General features: G+C 38.0%; 1 protein-coding gene across 1 annotated transcript in view; it reads right to left on the bottom strand.

The window, feature by feature from the left end:
• Positions 1–10,383, bottom strand: part of DNTT (DNA nucleotidylexotransferase) — a 74,458-nt gene extending 64,075 nt beyond the window's left edge. Inside the window, exons 1-3 of the mRNA XM_057379319.1 lie at positions 10,181–10,383; positions 6,773–6,944; positions 146–271 (exon numbers count right to left, since the gene is read on the bottom strand). Coding sequence (XP_057235302.1) covers positions 146–271; positions 6,773–6,944; positions 10,181–10,383 — 501 coding nt within the window. The remainder of the gene's footprint in view (positions 1–145; positions 272–6,772; positions 6,945–10,180) is intronic.
• Positions 10,384–10,650: the final 267 nt, after the last annotated feature.

The raw sequence follows: 10,650 nt of genomic DNA on the forward strand, positions 1-10,650 counted from the left end.
GCAGATTTATAACTTTTTTAATTGTTAYTGTGCTGCCTGTTTACTCATTAATTTGCTGAGGGTGTCATAGAAAATACTGAGGCAAGTACTATATAAATTATTTTAATTATACTAGTTTTTATTTTACAGATAGAATAAACATTACCGTGAATTTCTTGTTGTAATTATTTAAAGTTGTCCTCCTCTGGCATGAATACTGAGATACTTTTGTTGCAGTAACTGCTGGCATTTCCAATGCAGGTGTATTCAAAGGAGGAGACTGACATTGCTCCTAACACGGGGGAAAAAAAAAAAAAAAAAAAAAAGTTGGTGACACACCTGGCAAATAGCTTAAAAGTACCAAAATTACATCTCATGAGCCCAAAATACTTACTTACCTTTAAAGAGCAGGCAAGAAAATAATAATGCTCCTGTCATCCTCCTAGGAAAAACATTTGATTTCACATTTACTCGACTGACAGTACCAGTTTATCTGGTGATTACTGGGATTTTTGACTTCCTGCTCTAAATTCTTGCAGGGAATTTTCAATGGTACTGCCATTTAGGGAAAAAAAAATAAAAAAAATAAACCAAAAGAAAAAAGCACAAAGCTTTCTAAATGTTCTGTATCTCTGCTACTCTTACCATTGCAGTAAGTTTGAAAAACTACAAAGCTTTAAGAGCAGATAAGCTCCAAGGAACAGAGTTTTCACAGAGAACACTAGATTATTCAATGCAAGGTAAGGGATACTAGAACAAGGAGAAATGCTCAAATAGCCAACATTTTCAGTCTGTGGCTAAATTCAGCAGCAGAGGAAAAACGTTTGTATGAACTGAAAATAGAATTTTCWCCCCTCTTGCAGGTAAAATGATAGRAARCTTTTTCTTTTGGATTTAATTTGTTAAGCTAAATTTTCTGTTTTGGGGTCATTTTAGAGTGAAGGAAACATTTACAAACAGCTACAGAAGAGCAGTCTCCATCCTTTTTTCACCCAAGAGCCAGTAATGGTTTCTCACTTAGCCAATTCCTGTAGATGCTGATCCAATCCAGACATCGTTCTTACACATTCACCAAAGCAAGGAAAAGGAGCCAGATGCCAAATCTTATGTGGGCATTTCCCAATCTCCAGGCTACCTCCATGTTCACTCACTTTTCACCTAATTTTGCTCCATGTAAAATAGACCAAGATCATACAGGTCTGTGGGCAACCCACTCCTGAAGGGTAGGAAGGGAATTCTCTTGAACAGCAAGATTCAAAGTGAYATCCCCACTGGAAAAAGAGAATCCTAAGCACAAGTCCTCAACATGTGAGTGTCCTGACCAGGAGCACCTGGAAAAGGCAATCTCACACTGGTTTTCTCCTTTATATATTTAGTCCTTCAATTATTTCACTTTCTTTAATGTGCCAGATCTGAAATACTTCAAAAACATGTAGTACCTACAGCATTTCTGTGTATTTTTGGCTCTTTGTATTTTTGCTTGAAAACTTTTGGCAGATGTGTCAAAAATCTACTGCATTGCACTTATCCAAAAGCCACARGGAAAGGGTTCAACAATAGCAATGAAAGTATCATGAATGCACAGAAAATAAATTTTCACACCAATAAYGGAATGATGAGCCCTCTCTTCCCTGTATCCAATCACACAGACAAAAGGCTAGCAATCCTATAAGCATGTGTGTACTTTCAAAACCACACCCCCAAACATAATTTCATGCTAAATTGCCTTTTTATTTGATACAAAGTAGTTAAATAAAAGTATTCACACACACGCACAAAAGGCATTTGCTTGCACAACTGAAGGAGCAGTGAATTGTGTGGTGGTTTTCATAGCACACACTGAAAGGAAGAAAGTTATTTTGTGTGAAAGATCAGTCTTGGGAATAACCAAAAAGGGTTTCAGTCAGGACAACAACACAACCCATCCACTTCTGCACACTTTCACAAACTATATTTTAGAATTGATTTTAAATCATAGAAACTATGATAGATTAGTGCTAATACACTGCTTGAAATGATAGTGCCAGCTGCAAAGATTGAACAAAYAGAATGGGACTGAAGAGAATCTGTAATAAGCTGCCACCTTCATTAGGACAGACACACAAAGAACAGGAGCCCTACRTGCTGCATTACCTGGTATTATACAGAAAATCTGTGCTTTTAAGAGTTCAGTAGACTGGACATAAATATCCTGTCCCTGCCTTAGCAAAGATATTTGAGCATTTTTCTTCATCAGTAAGAGTCATGCATTTAATTAACAGGACTTGATCATATATAACAACAGGAGAAACTTTGGATAGAAATGAACAGCAAAAATATCTGGCAAACAATAATTACTACAGTCTGATTTGCAGGGAATATTATGATGCCTGCATGAGAGTTACAGAAATGATCTAGCAGCAGCAGAACATGAGCAGGACTGATATGGCTTTTTGGTGGCAAAGCCAGATGGGAAAAAAATTGTTTGTACAGATTATGGCACAGTTCTAAAGTTCCATCAGTACTAATTACAGTGTAGAACAAGGACTCCTGGAAACCCATTATATCAAAAATAATTTCTAGTTCTGGGAAGAAACAACTACAGGTAAGAGAAAAATGGAAAAATATAAGCATTTAAATATCCCTCTTTTTTTTTTTTTCCTTCAGATAACTCTACATTTAAATGAAATTATAGTACACTGCACTGGCACAACCACTGAAAAATATCTAAATGTGTAACCTCCTTAATAACTAGAGCTAATCACAGTTTCTACCCGACATCCAGGCTGCAGTGAATGCCACTTGCTACTCCTTCACAGTGACATTTTGCACCTGGCATAAGCAGGGAAAACAGCCTGTACCACTGGCATCAATTTGTAAGGCAGACAGACTTGGTTGCAGAATTAATCTTATTGGGGACTACTTTGSTCTTTGTCAAATTATTTTTTAACAYGCCAAGAAGYAGAATGACATAGGGAAATAACAGAGAGGAAATGAAGCAGCAGTGAATGATGTGCACAGATACAAGCAGCCAGCAGCTTTGTAAAGCCCAGGCAGCACTGTCCAAATAATAAAGTCCTTTGATATCCAGTATTTTATGAAGAGAAGGCAGCCAGTTTATAAGTTCCATTTTATTTCCTGGGAAACTCTGGCTGTCAGTATGAAGGATTTCTTCCATTAGTTACAGACTCTCTCTTTCACAAGGAAACAGAGTGAGATGCTCCAGAAAATGTTAAATATGAGCTTCCTGACACATGATAAGAAAAAGGATCAAAAGATGGCACTTTCTTTCCTTAACATGGAGGAAAATCTTTTGCTCAAATAAATAAATCTCTTTTCCTTTCTAGAAAACAAAAGAACCCTAGAAAAACAACGACCACCACCAAACAAATTATCTACCAACTTCTAGGCTCTGACTGAAGAAAAGGCAGAAGAGATGCAGCCACAGCACACTTGTTAAGGCTGCTGAGTGTGCAGAGACCCTTACGAATCTCTTCCTCTCTTTTTATCCCTCTGAAAATTCCTCTTCTGCCTCTTCTCTTCCATCACCCAGAAAACATCACTCTGTACACGTGGGGATGTCCTTGTGAACATATTAATGTCCATGTCCTGTTATTGTCAAGAATACCCCTGTGCTCGTGGTGGGAAAGCTGTCTCTGGACARGGGCAGACCTTTGCCAGAGAAATACTTTGCTTTCCTTCTAAAGCAGATATTTGGCTACCATCTTTCCAAAGCCACTTAAATTAAATGATGGCTACTATCCCAAAAAGTCAACTGTGACCAAGTGAGTCAATGATAATTCTGGCCATCTTAAATCTGGTCAACCAATCTTTTACTCTCTATAAATCTCTAACATCACAGCATCTCTCGGATCACTCACAACCACAGCRAGATGTACTTTAATGACAGTTGTAATTAGGATGTTAGCTAATGGTCTGTAACTCTGACTTTATTCCCCTTGTTTTGCACGATGAAGGGCATTTCTTTYCATTAATGCATTAAAACAAATGTCCTGAATGAAGAAAGACCTTCCAAATAGCGTACGGTAGGATCTGAAAGATGAAATCATACTGCTATTGATATTAAGGGGAATTTTACCACAAAACTACAGGGGGACAAGATTTTACCCAAAAGCAGTACCCGGCTGCAATTCATTCCTTTTACTTCAAAACCTTCATGATCCAGCGTGAGTTCAAGGTTTGTTAATTCACTTTCATTTCACATTTTACAAGTCTGACATAACGAACCAAATTTGTCTCCAGTGAAATTCCAATTAAATTACATTATGTATGAGTTCGGTCTAGTACTTAAAAAGAAAATTAACCTTTACTTCAATCTTGCCTCATTTCTCAAGGCAGAAAAAAGAATTAGCATGGTGCCATTGCAACAATCAAATTATTTTTAAATTTGCCACACTTCTGGAATTCTTGTTTTCTTCTTGTTTGCTTTACAAAAGGTTTATTACTTTAGAAGAACTATATAATTAAGATTGGTCTTAACTGTAAGCTTTAAAAATAACCATATAGCTGTCACAGGCTTCCTTATTGTACTCTACATTTATTACCATGAAATCTTTATGTTTCAATAAAAACAGGAGCTCTTACTTGCAAAATCAGTTCCAAAGTATAATAATGTTCTCCTGACAGTGCTGATACCTCTTTCAGCAGTTTATGCTCCAGCAATATTAGAAAAGGAGTTTTATGTAAAAAAAACCAAGATAGTCACCTTCTCAATGACTTTAAAAAATTGGAGCAATTTTGGAGAAAGACAAAGACATTTCTTGTTAGAAAAGAAAAAAAAAGTGATGAAAACATGTTTTCTGAGATATGTTAATCTATAATTCTCCTCACACTGCTGAAATTAAGAATGTGCATAAAAAGTAATTTGTTTTACTTTTAATCCTGATGTGAAACTCTCAGRAAGGTTCATAAGGATTTTGTTCATGGTTTTGATGCATTTCTYGTTTAGAGAACTTCTTTGCATTCCCTGTGTTTATATTTTTATGGCCTGTAAGATAAAATAAAGTGGTAGTTACAAGGCTTCCTTCTGTTTTTCTTTTCTTTTGGGATTAATTTCTTTGGTCTGTTCTCTCGATCAGAATCACTGAAAGTATTATAAGTTTATTGTAAGAATATATCCTTGGAAGGATTTCAAATATAAACACACATTCTGTCATGGAATCACGCTGAGTCTGAGAGCGACAGCTCCATCTGGTGTATTCAMTCCCCCCTCCCCCAGCCCAAAGTGTTATTAAACAGCAATTCTTACATGAAAAAACCTGGAAAATTATTTCTGGCAATGAAAATGAAACATGACTGAAAATAAACAATCAGGAGCTACAGTTTTTCTTGGGAAAGGATGGTATTTCTGAATTATCCTTGGTAATCTAGATACCAAGGAGAAGCAGCAAACAGCTCAGTGTTGCTGTTCAATATTCAGGMATTCTGTGCCTCACAGGAAGGCACATGCCATGGTCCCAGTGTGGTCACAGCTCACACAGAGTCTCAGGAATCTGCAGGAATCCCTCACTTTACTTCAGAGAGCTTCAGACAGATTTGTGTCTCTCCTGACATGAATTAATTTCTTTGCTGGTGCACACTGAACCATCCCACGAGGCTCAGTGGGTGCAGGACGAGGGAAAGGCTCATGAAGCTGCAGTGCAGGGTCTGTTCCAGGGCTCAGGGGCACAGTCTGGGCACAGCATAGCTGGCATCCCTGCCAAACCCCCATTCAGTCCCAGCTGWGGGGTGGAACACCACTGCTTCTCACTGTGCTCCAGTCCGAGAAATTAGCAGATCATTTTGTCAGATATAGATCAGAGGGAAATGTCATCATCCATTGCTTCAGGGTCAAACACCATTCATCAAATAATCAGCCTGCCATTTTCAATATCCTCTGACTTACAACTTCCATTGGGAGATAATAAAATATAATACAACTTTTTTTTCTCTTAGCACAGTTTTACTTGATAGTGCCAAGCCTTTAAACACATGTCTACAGACTACAGCAGCCTTCTTTTCRCAGGTTCAAAAGCCCAGCTTTTAGCTGATCACCCTCCAATATTTTTGCTTTGTGTTGAGGAGGTCAAGTGTTCCAACAAGAACCCATTAAAATGCACTGTTCTCACTGGGATATTTATCATTCTATTGATGTATTTGAGCAAATACCTCAAGTACCAGAACAGCAACAAGTGCCTCATTGATGGATAATGCAGAGAGAGCTGGGGCTGCTCAGCCTCTCAAGGCTCCAGAACACCAAACAGCAGATTTCCAGTAATTAAAGTGCTACAAGAGAGCTGCAGAGAGAYTTGTTAGAAGGGCACTGTGATAGGACAAGGTGTTTTACACCAGCAGAGGGGAATTCTGAGTTAGATACACAAAAGAAATTCTTTTCTGTGAGGTGGTGATGCCCTGGAACAGAGAAGCTGTGGCTGCCCCGTCCCTGGAAGTGTTCAAGGCCAGACTGGATGAGCAACCTGATCTGGTGGAAAGTGTCCCTGCCCAGGGCAGGGCAGTGGAAGCTGGATGATCTTTGAGGTCCCTTGCAGCCCAAACCATTCTGCAATTCTGTATTATCAGTTTGTAACCTGTRATGACACAGCACCTCAGCATTACCAGACACTGACAGAGAGGGCATGGAAGGTGCCTTTAATCATTAAAACTGTGTGAATTACTCATGCAAATTTTAAAGAAAAAAAGAATTCAAATTCAAAAATTGGATCACAAGTATACAAGTTTCAGATTTAAGAAAGAAAAAAAACCACAGTAATTCATTTTGGGTGTCACTGTATTCACACTGCAGGATCTGTCTTACCGTGAGACGATACATTTCTGAATCAACTGGTCTTCCTGCTTCCATGCAGGCTGTAAACCAGGAGATATCCAGTAGTTCAAACCTAGAGCTGTCAGCCACAGCCTGTCCTTTCAGCCAGTCCAGCACCTCCAGGTAAGAGTTGTTTTCAGCCACAATATGAGTGACAGAGTCACTGCCAAGAAGGACACAAAAAAAAATATTTTTTCACTGAATCCAACTGTACACAGACAGAGAGCTGTCATTTCTGTATTTACTTGCCTTCCACTTCCTGAAAATTGCAGTGTATGTTGTATATTAGGATGTGGGAAGCAGTTTTCATATCACCATATACCTATTCCAGTCACTGACTCTGCCTTGAGGAAAGACCATAATCTGACAGCTCCTCTGAGTGCAGCATTTTCTTTCTTGAAGCATCATTTACCTTCCATCGACATTAACCTAATACACATTCTTTGCAGCTCTGAAAATATTTAGCTTACACAAGCAGTACCATAATTAAAAGGCTGCTTGATAACACCTGACASCCTCTTCCTGATATTCCTCATCAAAGAGTGAAAGCTTTGCAACATTAAAATCAGTTAACCATAATCATTTAAAACTTCACAGGTAGTAATTTCTTTCTGGATATTTAAGTTTTCTGCACTTACATTAAGCTCTTTCTTACATATGGCGTTGCCAAGCRTTCATTAATTAAATATTATGAATTATATGCTCCAGCTAAACACCATTTCCTTGCTGCTAAGCCAATCTAACAGAAGTGATAGTGAATATAAAATTTACAGCTTGAATTGTCGTTCAATACTTTATTTGGTGTCCCTTACCTAAAAATACAATAGCACAAAGGTTATTGCAGTAAATTTGGGTTGTACTAGAGCAACACTGGAAAGGATCACATGATTTAAAAGACACTCTTCTGTACCCATCACAGGAAAATAATGGAAAGGGACAGAGTCACATTTCAAGAAAAAATTTCATGCATTCTTAGGATGATCTGTATGTTTCTGTCTGGCCTGCTGATGTTTGTTGGCAAGTTGTGAAAAATACAAACTTGGTAGGAAATTTGGAATTATTCTGAGTGTTTCTGCTCCCCACTTCAACCCACAAGGATGCTGTCACCCACAAAAAAAAATCAGAAAAATGAGAAAATTCTTCATTTTCATGAACTTGTAGGACCTCAACATTACTGAAATAAAWTCCAACATTAATATCAGGCAACAGTTTCCTAAACTCCTCCTAAACTCCTCCACAGACAGGCAGTGTCACCGATGCTCTTTTTATAGAAGTAAAGCTAGAATTGGAAMACAAATTGTCTTGATGGCAGCCACCTCCTTTTGAAAGTCTCTGTGACCTTCTGCTATCCCATGCTGGTGCCACCTTTGTGAATGTGCAGTAAATTTCAAATGCACTGACAGATTGCTCGCACCCTTTCTGTGACACCTGCAGAAGTTAAACCTTCATCCTGGCCAAGCAGAGAGGACACCACTGGTACAGATGGGTTAGCATGGGTTTCAAAACATAATGGTGCAGTTAAAGGCAGACTGCACAACCTTTCAAAGCAAATCACCTTCCAGAAGGCCAAAAAAAAACCCCAGCCTATCTCTGTGATCCTTATTCAAACAAGTAATCATCTATTTGATTAAGTTATKGAATCACAACGACAAATACTGGAATCACTCCTTAGAAAACTGATAACAAATAAGCCTCCAATGCAATAAACACAATGTATTTTGGAAATAGAAGAATAGTAGTGAAAGTACTATGCTTCGGAAATGTGAAAACTGTTATTTTCTTTCTCTCCATATAGTGGAACTCCTAAAGCAGAGTCCATTGAAAAAGAATAAATCCCAATTTATTTTATTCTAGAAGATTAAAAACATAGATWAAGTGAATCGCTATAAAATACTGTTGGGTTTATTATTATTTAACCCTGCTAGATCCACTGTAATTAAACTGTCACATCTTTATACTTGAGTAAAAAAACATAAAAATCAGTTAGAGACACAGAACTTCTGCTTCCTGTGGTTTATTTCACTTCATATAAAATATTCATATGYTATGCATTTATACCAAGCTGCAGATCTGGGAACTTTGCCATAACTACRCTCACAGCAGCCGTTTAGCTGCTGTGCTCCAGTTTCCTCTCCTACCTGTCCAGCTGTGCTGTTTTCTTGGCACTGAACATAACAAATTTAGCATTTCCTCTGGCATTTTCAAAACCAGAAATCAACAGTTAAATTGTTTTGTTTTATCCAGTAACAGTTAAGCTGAAATTAAACATAACACCTGCCTCATATAACCTACAGAAAGTCTGAAATACTGGCAATAAACACCTGTGTGCCAAAGCAGCCCAGAYAAAGCATTTACACAGTCCTCCACAGATTATTAATGTAGGATTCAGAACAGAACTCTTCATTTCTTTTTTCCCCAAGAATTCAATTAGTTTTGTATCAGATGCTAATTGCCTACTTATGTTCAAATTCTGTGTGAATCATGCCTTACAAATTATTTCACCCTCCCTTCTTCCTCAGGCTTTCAAAGTTGATGGGATTGAAAAAAATCTGCGGAAATAAGGTTTTTACAGAGAGGACTCAGTTGTATCCTATGTTTGTACAGACCCAGAGAAAAGATCAATTCTTGGCCTTTCTCCAGCTTCTCTGAGAACCTATRTAATGATGCAGCTTTTGGAAAAGTGCATAATGACATAACCAGCACTCATGAAAAGCACTGTTTAGAGGAAGACTTCCTTCAGAAGGAGTTGGCTCATTCAAACACCACCACACAAATCTRAAGCTGGAGCAGGTTTTCATTCTCAAATGCCACATCTGTGGGATTTTACTCCTAGGGCACTCCAGTGCCCTATCAGATTGTACCAAAGTGTAAGCCAGTAACTTTGAGACTCACATCAGCGTAAAAAAGATTGAATACTGTAATACCAGAGAGGATGTAGACAAAWGCCTCACTCAACCCATCACATTTTCCATTCACGTGTATTTAACTTTTTTCACTTTAGAAACTGGCCATTAAGTTTAGATTCATCTCAACCTGACTTCAAAGGGAAAATAAACAATGGCTGATTTGGATGATCTAAAGACACAATTCATATGCAGACACATGAAAATTGACAGATTGAGGATAAATTAGAAACACAGATTTGAAAAGTGAAAAATTAGAAATTTTGCTAAGGTTTGTGCTCTCCCTACTCTCTCTGCAGAAGACAATAGAAATAAACCATATACTAGGAACATCCTTCGAAATCCTAAAATATATTTATAGTGGGAAGAGCCAAGTATATCCACAAAAACATAGGCAAAAACTTCCATCACAGTCACATATGTGACTGTATTCATTAAACTAGAATGCCTCAGAGCTTACCACATATTCTTTCAAAACATATAAACATTTTCCTACCTTAGCTCACTTTCTACTCTGAAACCTTTTCTTCTTCCCAGTTCCATCAAAAACCTCCTTCTGGTCATCCCCATCTTCCTCTGCATAATGAAAATGACAAAGTTGCTGAATTTTATTTCATAACTGCAGGAAAGTTTTGGGGAATGCCACCCCTTCTGTCTCTTCCTCTGGGAGATTACAGCTGGAGCTCTGAACCTATCCATGATGCAAGGCACAAGTGCTTGCACTTGGGRAAAATAGAGATAACATGCTTTCTGCCAGGCAACAGCTGTATTTAATGTCACCACCCATTGAAGCAATTTTTTGTTTCCCCTCTGAAATCAAAAACAGGTGCTTCACAAGCAGAAACATCGCTTGCTCTCAACCAGCTGGGACTTCTTCAACAGCAATGCTCCAGACAGGTGCAAAAGCATTTTCATTCCTTAAAACAGCCATTGCCTACAAAGATTTTATCCAAATAATATTGATCA

Source organism: Malurus melanocephalus, unplaced genomic scaffold, assembly GCF_030028575.1.
Source record: "Malurus melanocephalus ecotype Western Australia unplaced genomic scaffold, MMel_1.1 scaffold_12, whole genome shotgun sequence".
NCBI classification, from domain to species: domain Eukaryota; kingdom Metazoa; phylum Chordata; class Aves; order Passeriformes; family Maluridae; genus Malurus; species Malurus melanocephalus.